The following is a 16,892-nucleotide window of genomic DNA, read 5'->3' as shown; positions in this document are numbered from 1 at the left end:
GGCTTCAACCCCAGTTCAGGTGCAGCCCTGATTCAAGACAGCTGGGCCCAGTGCCAAGGTCGTTGGCCTGGGGTGAAGGGCACCTAAGCGGGGAGGCTCAACTGTGGCCAGGGTGGGAACTCTGTGCCTTTGGCTGGCCCCAAGGAAGTGTGGAGCTGAGCCAGCGCTTCCTGGTCATCAGCCATTCCAAAGCTACCTTCAGGAGCTTTGCTATAGCCAAGTGAAATAGGATAATCTTATTCTTCTATTTCAATAAATATCTTTAATTTTTTTTTTTTTTTTTTTTTTTTTTTTGAGACAGCACTCTGTCGCCCAGGCTGGAGTGCACTGGCACAATCTCAGCTCACTGCAGCCTCTGCCTCCTAAGTTCAAGCGATTCTCTTGCCTCAGCCTCCTGAGTAGTTGGGACTACAGGCGCACACCACCCTGCCTGGCTAATTTTTGTATTTTTAGTAGAGATGGGGTTTCACCATGTTGGCCAGGATGGTCTCAATCTCCTGACCTCGTGATTTGCCTGCCTCGGCCTCCGAAAGTCCTGGGATTACAGGCATAAGCCACCATGCCCATCCCTTTAATCATTTTTATGAACTGAAAATCAGTGTCACTTGTCAAAAATAAATATTGACCCCAAAGATAAATACAATGAAAACAAAACGGTGTTGTTAAAGCTTAACTAGAGACACCTGCCCAACTTAAAGTATGAATCTAGATCCCGGGTCTTTCTTTCCACAGGCATTAAAGACACACTAGTGCCAAGGCCGTGTCCTTGAAGTCCGATTGGTTGCTGTGCTGTGGCCATGTACAGCCACCCTACTTCAGCCAGTGGTACACTTGTGTATCTCATCATAAACTCTGAACAAATGCCCATGGGCCTTGGGAGGAACATATTTTAGGCGTAATTTCTCTTTTTTCTTTTTTTTAAGTTGTTTTCTTTTTTTTTTTTTGAGACAGAGTCTCACCCTGTTGCCCAGGCTGGAGTGCTGTGGCACGATCTCGGCTCACTGCAACCTCCGCCTCCTGGGTTCACACCATTCTCCTGCCTCAGCCTCTTGAGTAGCTGGGATTATAGGCTCCTGCCACCACGCCTGGTTACTTTTTTGTATTTTTAGTAGAGATGAGGTTTCACTATGTTGGCCAGACTTGTCTCTAACTCCTGACCTCGTGATCCGCCCACCTCGGCCTCCCAAAGAGCTGGGATTACAGGCTTGAGCCCCAGCGCCCAGCCTTTGGGCATCATTTCTGATCAAAACTCTTGAGTGCCTAACTGCAAGTTAGCAGGCCTGGGGCTGAGATGGGAAAACTGCGAGAAAGTTCTCTGCTGTTTTCACTCATGTAGCCACAAAGACAAGCTGTTGGGTGATCAAGTCCTGGTTAAATCATTCACTCATTCAACATTTATTGAGCGCCTACTGTGTGCTAGGCACCGTGCTGGGCGCAGAAATACAGAGATGCATAAGATACAGTCCATGCCCTTAAAGATTCACAGTCTAGAAGGGGAGACAAACATGTAAACAAGTAAAATACAGTGTGATAAGTGCCACAGGAGAAGCATTGGCAAAGTGCAGAGGTAGCCTGGAGGGGAGGGGCACAGGCGTTGCCCTCCTGGAGGAGGGGGCCTTTGAGGGGATCATGAGAGATGAACAGGTACTTGCCAGGCAGACAAGGCAGGAGGAGCAGGGGAAGGCATTCCAGTTGGAAGAAACAGCATGAGCGAAGGCACAGAGGCATGAAACTGCATGTCTTGCTTGGTGAGTGGGGAACTCTAACTAGTCTGGTGGTATTGCTAAAGTGCACTAGAGGCTGCGGCTGAAGAGGCGGGCAGAGGCCAGATCATGAGGGGAAACTGAGGGCAGGGGCATCTTGGAGGGTCACCAGAGGTGAGCAGAGCCCGAGAGCAGGCTTTAAAACAGGAAAAGAGGGCTCCTGGCTGACCCAAGGTACACCTGCCTGAGGACCACAGGGTTCCTCGCTGTGGCTCCAAAGGAATCTGGACCTAAGAGCAGAGGAACAGCAGAGCTGGAGGTGGAGTGAGCAGAGGGGCCGGGCCAGGCCTGGGGCCCAGAGCTGCCATGCACTCACCTGCTCTGCTCACAGACTTCTGATTTCCAATCTGCACGTCAGAGCCCCTCCTCCCAGCCGGGTGGGGGCCAGTGGGAAATCACATGGGAATGTGGCTGGCAAACCGCAAGGGCCAGATGAGTGTCAGGTTACAGAATAAATCTTTACTAACTCAAAGAAGAAAAGGGCTGCGGATAAAGCAGGAGAGATTAGTTAGATGGAGGAAGGCAGGCAGACGCGCCTAAGAACATGGGCCAAAGTGAGAAAACTACAGCTGCCAAAGAGGACCGTGGCTCTCTCTCCCCTGGCAAGGAGGGGCCCTTTTGGCCCAGGGCAGGGGCAGAGGCCAGCGGGCATGACCAGGCCAGATGCGCAAGGAGAGCGTGTGACCTGCAAGACTGTGGGGCTCCACACTCCAGACTCCAGTGTCTCCTTAGCTCAATGAGGAGGTTTCCTTGGCAACCAGGACCCTCCTTCTTCCAGGCTGTAGGGAGGCCACTGAGGCAGAGAGTGGCCAGCCAGCCTTCCAGCCCTTCAGTGTTCTTAGGAATGGCTCTGTCTGAAAAATGACTTTGCAGGGATGGGTGGGGCAGGGAGGCTGTGGGAGGAGGGCAGAGTCTCAGGACACCAGAGTCCAGCTGCCCCTCTGAGTGGTGCTTTTGCAAGGCATCATACTTGAGGCCACTGTGAGGGGCTGAGCTTCTTTCCCAACCCTGGATTGGGGAAGGGCAAGATGGACTCAACCTGCGTGGGCCCTCTGCCCTGGGTTCCAGGGCTACAGTGAGATGAGGCCTCCCGACGGAGAAGCCAACAGCAGCCCCCATGTCCTTGCTGTCGTCCCAGGAGTAGGGAAGGAGGGGACCCTCCCAGTTGGTAGGGTCTGGAGATGTCCCAAGACCCCTCCTTTCCTCTCGCCGTTGATGAGGCAGCCTCGTGCTGCGGGGTTCCCAGCCTCCGACCGGCCCCCTTCTCTTGGCTTCACAGTCTCATCGCCTGGTGCCTCCCCTCCCCTGAGCAGTGTGGGGGATGATGCCCGCTTGGGCGCCGATGGAGGTGGTGGTGTTAGCGATGAGAAGGATGGTGAGGTGTGGGTGTCTGGGCTGGAGGCGCTGGGGGCATCACTTGCTCTTGTGCATGTCCTTCAGCCGGCGGAGCTCTTCCAGGAGCTGGGCCCGGGAGCAGTCATCATCCCCAGTGGGGCCCGGCCCCGGCCCCAGAGCCTCTTGTAGTGCCAGGCAGTGGGTCCTCAGGAATGGGTTGTAGGAGCGCTCCTCTCCCAGGGTAGATGGGCACTGTGGGCAAGAGGAACCAGGTTTGGTGGAGAGAAGCTGGGAAATGGACCCAAGACAGAGAAGCCTGACCCAACCCCTGCCCCATTCTGGAGCTCAGGAGTTCTGACTTGAGGGCCCATGGACCAAACAGGTCAGAGCTTTGGGGAGGTGCTCGCAGGCCTGGGGTCAGCATGGACGGGTTCCCGTTGGGGCCGAGTGCCTGCCCACACAGCTCCTCCTGGACCCCGAGTCCCTCACCGTGCTCTTGCGCTCCAGCCGCTGCCGCTGCACCCACTGCATCTTCCTCTCCCGGGCCAGGTTCTCGGGCTCCACCACGCCTGCAAAGCCCAGGTTCTCCTCCGCGTACTCATGACCTACCGACAGCCACGGGGGTGAGACGCAGAGCAGAGAGAGATTGGTGGGACAGCCAGAACAGTCTTCCCTGCCCCAGGTCCAGGCCGATGGGCACCCGACCACCAGGGACAAGGGCAGCACTTCCAGGAAAACCCCAATCTCCAGGAGCTGCTTCTCTAACTGCGGGTACAAGTCAGCCATGGGTGAAAACGTGGCAACGGTTCCAGGGGAAAAAACCACTAGACCTGGAGCTGGCAGGCCTGCATCTAGCCCTGACTCTGCCACTGCCTAGTGTGTGACCTCAGTCTAGTCATGGCACCTCTCTGAGGCACCATTTTCTCATTTGGCAAGTGGAGAGAACAATGATGCCACCATTCACAGATGTACCTGCTGTGTTCCTGGTGCCTAGAACAGAGCCTGGTATGTGTTAGGTGCACAGAAAGCACTTGTTGAATGTATGAATGAATGAATGAATGAATGAATATATGTTCTGAGGATTAACAGATATCTGTGAATGTTTTCATGCACTACAAGGCAATGGTTACATGCAGAGTGGATTTACTGACTTCTCCCCAGATTAAAAAAAAAGGGTATTTTCTGTTCTGGGCTTGTGCTATGAACAATTAGACATCTCTCTGGAATGCCCTGGGGCCTGCAGGGCTCCCAAGAGGCTGAAGGCTGGCTGGCAGGCGAAGGTGGTGTGAGAAGCAGAGGTGTTATGGAGTCAGCACTCCAGGAGGAAGGGAGGCCAGAACTCTGCCCCTACCCCTGGAGGTGGAGCTATGTCGCTTCTGGGCCAGGAACTGGGCTGGCCTGCTTTCTAGGGGAGTGAGGGGCTGGGAAGGCCCTTGGGATAGGGAGTAGTAAAGGGGTGTCTCACCAGGCCACAGCAGGGTGTCATCCCCTAGCCCCAGCACAGTATCCAGTGAGCTCAGCATGGTCTCTGCATTGCCCTCAAAGGTCCGTCCTGGCGGGGGGTTGGAGGGTATGTCACAAGGCGCCAGGATAACACGATACGACATAAGGCACACCCAGACAGGTGGGAACCAGCTTGTAATGCTCTGGCTGGCCACCAGCCCTGACCGTGCCCTTGCCAGGCCCACCCCAGGCATCTATTCCTTCCTTCTCACTGGGAGCTGGGCCCAACTGGCCACCCCTAACCAAGCCCCTCTGAGGCCTCCGTTGCACACAGTGACACTTGAAGGGAGGGGCTACAGAATCTTCAGGTTGCAGGCCCCAGGCTTGGTAGACGCACGGCTGCTCTTTCCTGCAGAACACTTCTTCGCCTAGGCTGCCCTTTGGGATTCCATGCAGCCTGGGACTTGTGATCCTCACCCACCCCCTCACCTAGTGGTTCTAAACTTTTCATAACCTAGTCCTGCCAGTCACTGTATCAGAGAACCAGGCTCCACCCAGGGGAAACTAATTCCCTGCATTCTCTCATTCTGTCCAACAGCTGGGGCAAGTCTTTTTTATTTTTGAGACAGAGTCTCATTGTTGCCCAGGCTGCAGTGCAGTGGCACAATCATAGCTCACTGCAACCTTGAATTCCTGGGCTCACCACCACACCTGGCTAATTTTTGTATTTTTTGTAGAGACAGGGTTTCACCATGTTGCCCAAGTTGGTCTTGAACTCCTGGGCTCAAGCAATCCACCTGCTTTGGCCTCCCAGAGCTCTGAGATTACAGGCCTGAGTCACTGCTCCTGGCCTGTAGTATTTATACTATTTAATTTTTTTTTTCTTTTTTTTTTTTTTGTGACAGAGTCTTGCTCTGTCTTCCAGATTGGAGTGCAGTGGCACGATCTCAGCTCACTGCAACCTCTACCTCCCGGGTTCAAGCAGTTCTCCTGCCCTCAGCCTCCCTAGTAGCTGGGATTACAGGCACGCACTACCATGCCCAGCTAATTTTTGTATTTTTAGTAAAGACGGCGTTTCACTGTGTTGACCAGGCTGGTTTTGAACTCCTGACCTCAGGTGATCCTCCCACCTCAGCTTCCCAAAGTGCTGGGATTACAGGCATGAGCCACCGTGCCTGGCTTATTTTAAAATATTTTTGTAGAGACAGTCTTGCTATTTTGCCCAGTCTGGTCTCCAACTCCTGGCCTCAAGTGATCCTCCTGCCTCAGCCTCCCAAGGTACCCCAAGGGAAGTCTCAAGGATTAAAACCAGTCTGAGTAACACAGATGGAAGTAACTGCCACGGCAACACCTGTGCTAAAACTAAGGCTTCCGTGCTCTCCATGGGACTGTGGCTGCCCTGGCTTCTGTCTCTCCCTCCGCTCCCAGTTCCCCGCTCTTTCAGGGGGACTCACCACAGCCAGAGAGGAAGAGCAGGTCCCCTGAGAAGAGGCAGGAGGGACCCTTGTAGGGCTCCCCATCCAGTAGGTAGACCAGATGGCCTTGTGTGTGGCCAGGTGTAGCCAGGGCCCGGATCTGAAGCCGTCCCACGCTGACCACATCTTGATGACACAGGGGACTGGGGAACAAGGGAGTAGGGGAGAGAAGGTACTGGATCTGTGCCATGCTGGTCCCTGCCCCCATCCCAGGCCTAAGGGGCTGGGTGATTCACAAGAGGGTGGGCTCCCATACAAAAGCAGATACCCCAATGCCCAGGGTCTCAGGTCCGAACACTCCCCCTTTCCTCTTTTGGGGACTAAGGCTGGATCAATTGGAGGATGGGCAGTGCCAGTCTTCAGATAGGCAGGGATTGGGCCAGGAAGGGCACTGGCAAAGACCCACCTGTTGATACCCCTGAAACACTTCACTGAAGGCTGGGGGTAGGGGAAAGGGCCCATGGAAGGGGCCTAGGACCTTGCCTAGGTCAAGGACTTACTGGGTGAGGTAGGGGATGCCGTCCTGAGGGCTCCCGTACACCCGACAGTCCCGGTGCCGCCGGCTGAGGTCACGGTTCCCTCCACTGTGGTCCCTGCAGGACGGCAGAGACAGGCAGGGGGCTTCAAGGGGCAACTGTACCTAAGCCCCCCTCTTTCCCACAGCATCTCCAGGCCTTTAAGTGCTGGGGCTGTGGCTTCTGGACTGAGCAAGTTGTCCACACCTCTAGGCCTTTGTTCAAGTTGTTCCCTTGCTCAGAACATCGCCCCCAACAACTCAAGCTGGCCAATGCCAGCCGATCTTCCTGGTCATCATCTTTCAATTCTCCAAGTGGATCTGATCACACTTTTCCTGGGCCTCCCATCCCTGTACCCTGTTGCCAACTGCTACCTGAATATTACATACTTCTTTTGTGAAGACAAGGTCTCACTATGTTGCCCAGGTTGGGCTTGAACTCCCAACCCTCTTGCCTCCACTGTTATGTACTTTGATACAGGGCTATCTCCCCTATTGGTCTCAGAATTTCCTTGATGGAAGAGTCATAACTTTTGCCCATGCCCAGTGTGCAGTAGGTATCTAATACATGCCCATGAAATGAAAGAGAAATGACTGCCCTGCCCTCCTCTGGGGCTTCAGAAGCTCGATAAATGGAGTGGTGGAAGACTGTCCCCTTTCCTCCCTCCCTGCTGGTGTCCAGGTGACTTCACGAGGAACGTGGGTGCCGGCCTGTGCTGACATCTTGACCTCCGGTCCCGGCCGTCCTCACTGGGCCCAGTCCTGGCAAGCCCAGCCGGACAAGGCTGGGCCAGGGAAGACGGGAGCCCCTTACCAGTGCTTGTGAGTACAGAGAATGGCGACCAAGGTGACCCCTTCCTTTTCAATGGAAGCCTGCGGGAGAGAGGAGGTTTGGAGACTGGGGAGCAGGATGCAAGGGACACTTAAAGCAGCAGGATCCAGGAATGTGGGTGCTGGTGGAGAGGAGAGGAGAGGATGGAGAGATGAAGTGGAGGGAGGGGATGGGGCTGGAGGGGAGAGATCCGGGAGTGTGAAGCACGGGGCACATGGAGGCAGAGGGACAGACACAGAGAAATAAGGAATGGGAGGGAAAGACAGAGAGACCCAGATACTGACAGACAGAGGTAACAGAAATAAAGGGGGTCTGAAGAGGGCCAACGGGAGTGAAAGCCAGCCTGGAAACTCACTAGACCCACAGTCCTGGGCCAACACCCCCAGCCCTCTGGCTCTGCATCCCCCACTGCTGCTCACCCCTTCTGCCCAGCCATGCCCTGTGCCTCCCTCCCCCAGGCCATGTGTGTGCATGTGCACGTGTGAACATGGAGCATATGGGATATATCTCACGGGTAGACGGACAAGGGTCAGCCCTCTCTAGCAAGGGGAAACTGCCAGTCCCCAAGGTGACCCCAGGCACCCCCTGCTCCCTGCCCTCCCCTCACCTGCACAGCGCGAGGGTCTGAAGGGTCCACAGCCACAGCCAGCTGGGCCTGGGTGTCGATGATGAGGTAGCTGTAGTTGTCCGAGAGGACAGGGATGGGAAGCACCTTCACTCCTGGGGACAGAGATGGGCTGTGGGCAGGGTAATAGGCAGGGAGCCCAGGGGCTGGGGTATGTGAAGGGGAGTAGAAGGGTGGGGGCACAGAATGGGGGATGCTGGCCAGGGGCAATCAGAGCTCACCATTGAAGAGGCGGGGCTGGGTTTTCGAGTGGCCTTTAGGATAGCGATTCCGAGCCCTGCGCAGCTGCTGTCGGTAGAAGAGGTACCCGAGCCAGGTGCGGGTGTACAGGCTGTACCTAGAGAGTGAGTGGGTGGCCTATGGTTAGCCTTTCTCCCTAGCTCCTCTAGACCCCTTCGTGATGCCTGCAGGCCCCACATCTCCATTCCTTTGGTCACCCCGTGAGCCAATGCAATTCCATCCTCACTTATTATGTGCCTACTGTTTGCCCTGCTTAGCGCTCATGAGAAGATGGAGAATGAGACGGACACACCTAGAACTTGCAATCTATCAGGGAGATGTGAACTGAGGAACTCACAGAAGAGAATTGGAAAGGCTGGGCGCGGTGGCTCACACCTGTAATCCCAGTACTTTGGGAGGCCGAGGAGGGTGGATCACCTGAGGTCAGGAGTTCGAGATCAGCCTGACCAACATGGGAAAACTCCATCTCTACTAAAAATATAAAAAGTAGCCGGGTGTGGTGGCGCACACCTGTAGTCCTAGCTACTCAGGAGGCTGAGGCAGGAGAATTGCTGAACCTCAGAGGCAGAGGTTGCAGTGAGCCAAGATCACATCACTGCACTCCAGCGGGTGAAGAGCAAGACTCCATCTAAAAATAGAGAGACTTGGATCTCTTTTTTATCTCTTTTTAAATCTAGCCCAGGGTCTAGCACCTCTGATGAAGTAACCTTTGCAGGGAAGAGGGAGTAGGAATTAGGAGGCTGAAATGAGGTAGGAAAAATATTTCAGAAAGAGCAGTGGTGGTCAAACTTTAGCATGCATCCTAATAATCTGAGGAAGGTTGGGTGAAGTGGCTCACGCCTGTAATTCTAGCACCTTGGGAGGGAAGGAGAAAGGATCACTTGAGCCCAAAAGTTCGAGACCAGCCTGGGCAACATTGTACCCTATAGGGTCTCTACAAAAAAAAAAAAAAAGAATAGCTGGGTGTGGTAGCACATGCCTGTGGTCCCAGCTACTCAGGTAGCTGAAGCAGGAGGATTGCTTGAGCCCAGGAAGTCGAAGCTGCAGTAAGCCATGATTGTACCACTGCACTCTAGCCTGGGTGACAAAACAAGATCCGGTCTCAAAAAAAAAAAAAAAAAAAAAAAATCATCTGAGGCTGGGTGTGGTATCTCATGACTGTAATTCCAGCACTTTGCGTGGCTGAGACAGGCGGATCACCTGACGTCAGGAGTTCGAGACCAGCCTGACCAACATGGTGAAACCCCATCTCTACTAAAAATACAAAAATTAGCTGGGTGTGGTGGTGGTGCATGCCTGTAATTCCAATTATCTTTTTTGTAGATGTAGAGATGGGGTCTCAATTTGTTGCCTAGGCTGGTCTTAAACTCCTAGGCTCAACTAATCCTCTTGCCTTGGCCTTCCAAAGTGTTGGGATTACAGGTGTGAGCCACCGTGTCCAGCCTGAAATTCTCTCTCTTTTTTTTTTTTGAGACAGAGTCTCGCTCTGTTGTCCAGACTGGAGTGCAGTGGCACAGTCTCGGCTCACTGCAACCTCTGCCTCCCAGGTTCAAGCGATTTTCCTGCCTCAGCGTCCTGAGTAGGTGGGATTACAGGTGCACACCACCATGCCCGGCTAATTTTTTGTATTAGCTGGTTTTGCCATGTTGGCCAGGCTGGTCTCGAACTCCTGACCTTGGGTGATCCACCTGCCTCGGCCTCTCAAAGTGCTGGGATTACAGGTGTGAGCCACTGCGCCTGGCTGAGCCTGAAATTCCTTTTTTTTTTTTTTTTTTGAGAGGGAGTCTCACTCTGTTGTCAGGCAGTGGTGCAGTGGCGTGATCTCAGCTCACTGCAACCTCTCCCTCCCAGGTTCAGGTGATTCTCCTGCCTCAGCCTCCCGAGTAGCTGGAACTACAGGTGTACACCACCATGCCCAGTTAATTTTTGAATTTTTATTAGAGACAGGATTTCACCATGTTGGCCAGGATGGTCTCGATCTCTTGACCTTGTGATCTACCCACCTTGGCCTCCCAAAGTGCTGGGATTACAGGCATGAGCCACCGTCCCTGACCCTGAAATTCTTAATGATTTTATCTTTGACCTTGTGTCTTGTAAGTGGAGCCTGATAGGACAGTGGGACATGCAGGGAGCAGGAGACACATACAGTGAGTGTGCTCCGTTCCTCGCTTATCATACCTGTACAGAGTCTGCAATGCCTGTGAGCACACAGATCTGGGGGACCCACAATGCATGGGAGTTCAACAAGACTCAAAGCGAGTACAAGGTGAGTGCACACCTATGACTGACCCAAGAGGCCAAGCTTTCAGTTCAAACTAGAATGTGCTTCAAGTGCACAAAGAAGACAGAAGTGTTCTAAGAAACACGAATGACCAAGGAATTCTGCTGCGTCCTTTCTTGCTTTTGTGTTATCCACCCATTTATGCTGCAAATAGCGATACAGAAAGGAAGGGGAAGATAGGGTAACCAATCCATCCTTTTCCTTTCCATCCTTCCTTATTAACTGGCAAGCCAACAGTGCTGGCAGAATGTGCACATATTAAGAATTGAAAGCCGGGTGCGGTAGCTCATGCCTGTAATCTCAGAACTTTGGGAGGCCAGGGCAGTGGATCACGAGGTCAGGAGTTCAAGACCAGCCTGGCCAAGATGGTGAAACCCCATCTCAACTAAAACTACAAAAATTAGTTGGGCGTGGTGGCAGGTGCCTGTGATCCTAGCTACTCGGGAGGCTGAGGTTGCAGTGAGCCAAGATTGCGCCACTGCACTCCAGTCTGGGTGACAGAGTGAGACTCCATCTCAAAAAAAAAAAAAAAAAAAGAATTGAAGGCTGGGCGCGGTGGCACACATCTGTAATCCCAGCTCTTTGGAAGGCGGAGGCTGGTAGATCACTTGAGGTCAGGAATTGGAGACCAGCCTGGCCAACATGGTGAAACCCCATCTCTACTAAAAGTACAAAAATTAACAGGGTGTGGTAGTGGGCACCTGTAATCCCAGCTACTCAGGAGGCTGAGGCAGGAGAATCGTTTGAACCTGGGAGGCAGAGGTTGCAGTGAGCCAAGAACACACCATTGCACTCCAGCCTGGGCAACAAGAGTGAAACTCCATCTGAAAAAAAAAAAAAAAAAACAACAAACTGAAGGCCAGGTGTGGTGACTCACGCCTGTAATCCCAGCACTTTGGGAGGCAGTGACGGGAGAAGTGCTTGAGCCCAGGAGTTTGAGACCAGACTGGGCAACATGGTGAGACCCCATCTCTACTAAAAATGCAAAAATTAACCAGGCATGGTGGCACGCACCTGTGGTCCTAGCTACTTGGGAGGCTGAGGTGGGAGGATCACTTGAGCCCAGGAGGTCAAGGCTGCAGTGAGCCATGTTTGCACCATTTCACTCCACTCTGAGTGACAGAGGAGACCCTGTCCTGGTAAGAACTAAATATATATATCCATGTATAAGCTAAGAAATATTAATTATGTAATTTCTGTGATTCTACAGGAGTTAAATGTTCTTATATTTGTATTTAAAACAAGCATTGCACAGTATTAAGCAAATGGTAAAATTCCTGCTAATAATTTAAATGCTTATTAGAATTATATTCAATAGCAAATTAAAAACATAACAGGTCAAAACAGATTGTAGAAGAAAAAAAGCTTCATATTTTAGTATTTTTAATGACTATTTTTTCCCAACTTTTTTTTTTTTTTTTTTTTTTTTGAGAGAGAGTCTCGCTCTGTCGCCCAGGCTGGAGTGTGGTGGTACGGTCTTGGCTCACTGCAAGCTCTGCCTCCCAGGTTCTTTCACGCCATTCTCCTGCCTCAGCCTCCCGAGTAGCTGGGACTACAGGCACCTGCCACCATGCCTGGCTATTTTTTTTAAGTAGAGACAGGGTTTCACCATGGTAGCCAGGATGGTCTCGATCTCCTGACCTCGTGATCCGCCTGCCTCAGCCTCCCAAAATGCTGGGATTACAGACATGAGCCACCGCGCCTGGCCTTTTTTTTTTTTTTGAGACAGAGTCTCATTCTGTCACCATGCCGGAGTGCAGTGGCACGATCTCGGCTCACTGCAACCTCTGCCTCCTGGGTTCAAGTGATTCTCCTGCCTCAGCCTCCTGAGTAGCTGGGATAACAGGCGCATGCCACCACGCCCGGCTCGTTTTTGTATTTTTAGTAGAGACGGGGTTTCACCATGTTGGCCAGGATGGTCTTGATCTCTTGACCTCGTGATCCACCTGCCTTGGCCTCAAAAGTGCTGGGATTACAGGCGTGAGCCATCGCGCCCGGCTGACCCTAAGTCTCTACAAGGATTGACTGTGTATGTGGGAGCAGGTGCAGCCACTCTTCAGACCCCTTAGGGAAGAGCTAGCTGATTTGTCTGCAAGCAGTTGGGTGAAAACCAAGCAGGTTTCCATGGCAATTTGTAGAAATGATTTAGGTAAAGTTTAATCATTGCACTGTCTGCTCTATGTATCCATGGGTTTATATTGATTGGCAATCTGGGCACATGATTGAAGAGCTTTGCCAACCTTTATTTGTCTTTATGTTCCTTTTTTGTAGGCCTTCTTTTTTTCTGGTTTTATTTCTAAATTAGATTTGGCCAAGCTACACTTTCATTTCTTCAACAATATTTACTGAATCCTTGCTATCGGCCAGGCACTGAACACACACTAAGCAAGGCAAACTCACTGTCTTTGTGAAGATTCTATAACTAGTAGGACAGACAGGACGATTAACATTTTTTTTTTTTTTTCAAATGGAGTTTCACTCTTGTTGCCCAGGCTGGAGTGCAATGGCGTGATCTTGGCTCATTGCAACCTCCGCCTCCCAGGTTCAAGCGATTCTCCTGCCTCATCCTCCCAAGTAGCTGGGATTACAGGCATGCGACACCACACCTGGCTATTTTTTGTATTTTTAGTAGAGATGGGGTTTCTTCATGTTGATCAGGCTGGTCTCGAGCTCCCGACCTCAGGTGATCTGCCTGCCTCTGCCTCCCAAAGTGCTGGGATTACTGGCATAAGCCACCGTGCCCAGCGTTTTCTTTTAAAGAGATGGGATCTTGCTCTGTCAGCCAGGCTGGAGTGTGGTGGCTCAGTCACAGCTCACTGAAGGCTGAAATGCAGGGGTTCAAGGGATTCTTCCACCTCAGTATCCCGAGTAGCTGGGACTACAGGCATGAGCAGACATACCCAGCTAATTATTTTTATTATTTTTTTTTTGAAGAGAAGATGTCTTGATTCGCTTCCAGGCTAACACTGAGAGTTTCTAACACACAAGAGCACGTTCTAACACCTGGAGACCCTAGTCAAATCACCCAAGTACGATGAGAAAGAGAGAAAGAGGATATTTGCATAATCTCAAAGTATCTGCTTCACAAAATAACCACTAATTATAAAGACCATAGAAACCTGACTGACTCCACCTTAAGCCAGTGATCAAAGTTAATCTCACCAGTAACAATATATAGACATCATTTGCCTCTTGGTATGATGTACCAAGGAGGGCACAAAATCACTTCTGTGGTATTTGTGCCAAAAATGCAAATCTCTAATTCTTTTTTGGGACTTGCTCTGTCGCCCAGGTCAGAGTGCGGTGATGTGATCCATAGCTCACTGCAGCCTTAATCTCCTGGGCTCAAGCGATCCTCCCACCTCAGCCTCCTGAGTAGTTGGGACTACAGGTGTGTGCCAGTTAATTTTTTACATTTTTAGTAGAGATGAGGTCTCACTATGTTGCCCAGGCTCTACTCTTCAAATGTATGGACAAGACGAAAGATACACTGAGAAACTGTCCCAGATTGGAGGAGACCAGGAGATAAATGCAACGTGGGATCCTGGACTGGATTGCAGATCAGAGAAAGGGCAACAGCAGGGAAAAATGGTGGATTTGAGTAAGCTCTGAGAGTAGTTCATAGGATAGTATTCATGTTAATTTCTTGGTTTTGATGACTATAGTGCGATTATGAAAGACGGTAGTATTCAGGGGCGAGAGGCATATGGGAATGCTATGTAGTATTTTGACAAGTCTGAAATCATTTCAAAATGAAAAGTTGTGTTTGTTTGTTTGTTTTTATACTGAATCTTGCTCTGTCACCTGGGCGGGGGAATGCAGTGGCATGATCTTGGCTCACTGCAACCTCCATCTCCCGGGTTCAAGCAATTCTGCCTCAGCCTCCCTAGAAGCGGGGATTACAGGTGCCTGCCACCATGCCCAGCTAATTTTTATATTTTTAGTAGAGACAGGGTTTCACCATGTTGGCCAGGCTGGTCTGGAACTCCTGACTTCAGGTGATCCTCTTGCCTTGGCCCCCCCAAAGTGTAGGGATTATAGGTGTGAGCCACAGCGCCTAGCCCAAAATGAAAAGTTAAAAAATAAAATTAAATAAAATCACCCTTTCCTCTGACAGACACCACCTTGCACCAATGCCTGAGTCCCGTTCCTGTCTTCATTTCTCGCTACATGGGCTTATGGAAAGAGCAGAGGCTGTGGCAGCAGAAAGATCTGGGCTCCCATGATAGCCTGGCCCCTGTTGACTCTGTGACTTTGGGCAAGTCATGAGTTTCACAGATGAGGTTCCTCATCTATAACATGGCAATGCTGTGACTTACCCCTGAAGGACTGTGCGAAGATTAAGTGCCTAAAATAAGAAAACTAATGTAAAGCACTCAGCCGAGAGCCTGGCGGGTGGAAGATGTTTAGCAATTGTTGTTTCCTTCCCAAATTCAGCCAGGCAGTCCTCCCAGCTGCTAAAACAGGGTCATGCACATCTGGGAGGGGTGATAAGCTCCCCGCCTCCGCTTACTAAATGCTGACTACATGTGCCCAGGTTCTGTCCCTAACAAAGGACAAGATCTGTGGGGGCAGGGACTGTGCACCAAGAAGCTGCAGTAAACAAGGCCCCTCCCTGTCACTCACTGTATTTGGCAAATACTGTGCAAGATGGACACAGTGGAGACAGCAGAAACAAGGCAGAAGGGGCCCTGCCTTCCGGGAGCTTGTAACGTGGGGAAAGGGAGGGCCAACAGACATTAAACCAGAAACTGGATTAGTCAGCAAACTGCCAGTTAACTATGGCTGGGGGTGGAAAAGAGTGGCCAGAAGGGAAGAGGCCCTACTGTAGACAGGGTGCCCAGGGAACGCCTCGTCCCCAGAGGGTGACATTCGTGCTGGAAACTGCAAGACCGAGCCAGCGGCATGGATGGTTCTGGGTGATGTGGCACCAAGGCAGGAGGAGTGTGGAATTTTAGGAATTGCCAGGAGGCCTCGGAGTCTCTAGGCAGGGCTGGAGGGACCAACAGTGCTGGAGAAGGGGTCAGTGAGGTGGGCAGGAGCCAGGCCGTGCAGAGAGTGGAAAACGGCTGGTGGGCGTTAGAACAGGGTGCCCAGGATCAGACTCCCTTTCTGAGAGCTCACTGGGCTGCTGGGTGGAGAAAAGGGGCAGCAGGTACCGAGTCATCCAGGTGGGAGAGAGACAGGGGCCTGGACTAGAGAGGGTGCTGGAGGTGGAGAGGGTAGGGTGGCAGAGGGATGGGAGATCTGTGCCTGGCTTGGATGTGGGCTAGGGACAGGTTGCAGTCCTTGCTGGCCTGAGGTCTTGATCTTTGGGCAAAGCAGGAGAAGGCAGGGCTGAGGCGGGGAAGGAGGAAGGGAAGGGGAGAACAGCCTGAGGACCTAGTAGCTCTCCCCAGCCCTGTGCCCCGCCCTAAGCCACTTAGCTCAGGCTCTTCCTCCATCTGCCTGCAGAGTTGGTGAGTGACAATCCCCACGGTCAGCTCCCCGTCCTGCTCCTTCTCTGTCTGGGAAAGGCCCCCTGTCCTTACAGTTGCATTTAGCCTTCTCCCTGGTATATGCAACCAAAACAGGATCCTTCTCAATTTTGCCATCCACTGCCCCCCATTGCAGCCTCACCTGTGGGAACAGGCCCTGGAAACTCACTTAGGGTCTTATAAGAGCCTCTGTCCCCCAGCTCTCTACCTCCGACCCAAACCGCAAACCACAGGCAAAAAGAAGTTCCTAAAGCGCCGCGTTTTGCTGAGGCTTGCTCCTGCTCGCAAGTCTTTGGTGGCTCCTCACTGCTTATGAACAAATGTCCAACTTCCAGTCAGGCCTTCTGGAAACTGAGACCATGGGAGTCGCTGCCCCCTCCCTTCCTGTACCGCCCAAGGATAATCCCGTGCTCCCAAGAGTGAAAGGACAGAAACCCCCTAAATGACTGCCACCAGCGAAATGTACAAATAAATTCCAACATATTCAGACCTTGGAAAACTGCGCAGCAAGGGAAACACATGATCTAGAGCAACAGGTTTCAACATTCACAAAGCTCAAGCACGTATCGTTATGCTGAGACATACTGCAGAGAAAACAATATGACAATATTCATTAAAAATACAAAAGCATGGCTGGGTGCAGTGGCTCACACCCGTAATCCCAGCGCTTTGGGAGGCCGAGGCAGGTGGATCACCTGAGGTCAGGAGCTGGAGACCAGCCTGACCAATATGGTGAAACCCCGTCTCTACTACAAATACAAAAATTAGCCAGGCATGGTGGCCCGTGCCTGTAATTCCAGCTACTCCGGAGGCTGAGGCAGGAGAACTGCTTGAACCTGGCAGGCAGAGGTTGCAGTGAGCCAAGATCGTGCCACTGCACTCCAGCCCGGGTGACAGAGTGAGACTC

General features: G+C 52.0%; 1 protein-coding gene across 1 annotated transcript in view; it reads right to left on the bottom strand.

Annotated features, from left to right (window-relative positions):
• Window positions 1-1,371: 1,371 nt before the first annotated feature.
• Window positions 1,372-16,892, bottom strand: part of LOC111548459 (PNKD, MBL domain containing) — a 24,701-nt gene continuing 9,180 nt past the window's right edge. The window contains exons 2-9 of the mRNA XM_023220925.3: window positions 8,209-8,324; window positions 7,970-8,082; window positions 7,345-7,403; window positions 6,517-6,609; window positions 5,996-6,159; window positions 4,564-4,650; window positions 3,588-3,703; window positions 1,372-3,350 (exon numbers count right to left, since the gene is read on the bottom strand). Coding sequence (XP_023076693.2) covers window positions 3,177-3,350; window positions 3,588-3,703; window positions 4,564-4,650; window positions 5,996-6,159; window positions 6,517-6,609; window positions 7,345-7,403; window positions 7,970-8,082; window positions 8,209-8,324 — 922 coding nt within the window. The 3' untranslated portion in view covers window positions 1,372-3,176. The remainder of the gene's footprint in view (window positions 3,351-3,587; window positions 3,704-4,563; window positions 4,651-5,995; window positions 6,160-6,516; window positions 6,610-7,344; window positions 7,404-7,969; window positions 8,083-8,208; window positions 8,325-16,892) is intronic.

This window comes from Piliocolobus tephrosceles, chromosome 11, assembly GCF_002776525.5.
Source record: "Piliocolobus tephrosceles isolate RC106 chromosome 11, ASM277652v3, whole genome shotgun sequence".
Taxonomy (NCBI): domain Eukaryota; kingdom Metazoa; phylum Chordata; class Mammalia; order Primates; family Cercopithecidae; genus Piliocolobus; species Piliocolobus tephrosceles.
This window is presented reverse-complemented; position numbering and strand designations above follow the sequence as displayed.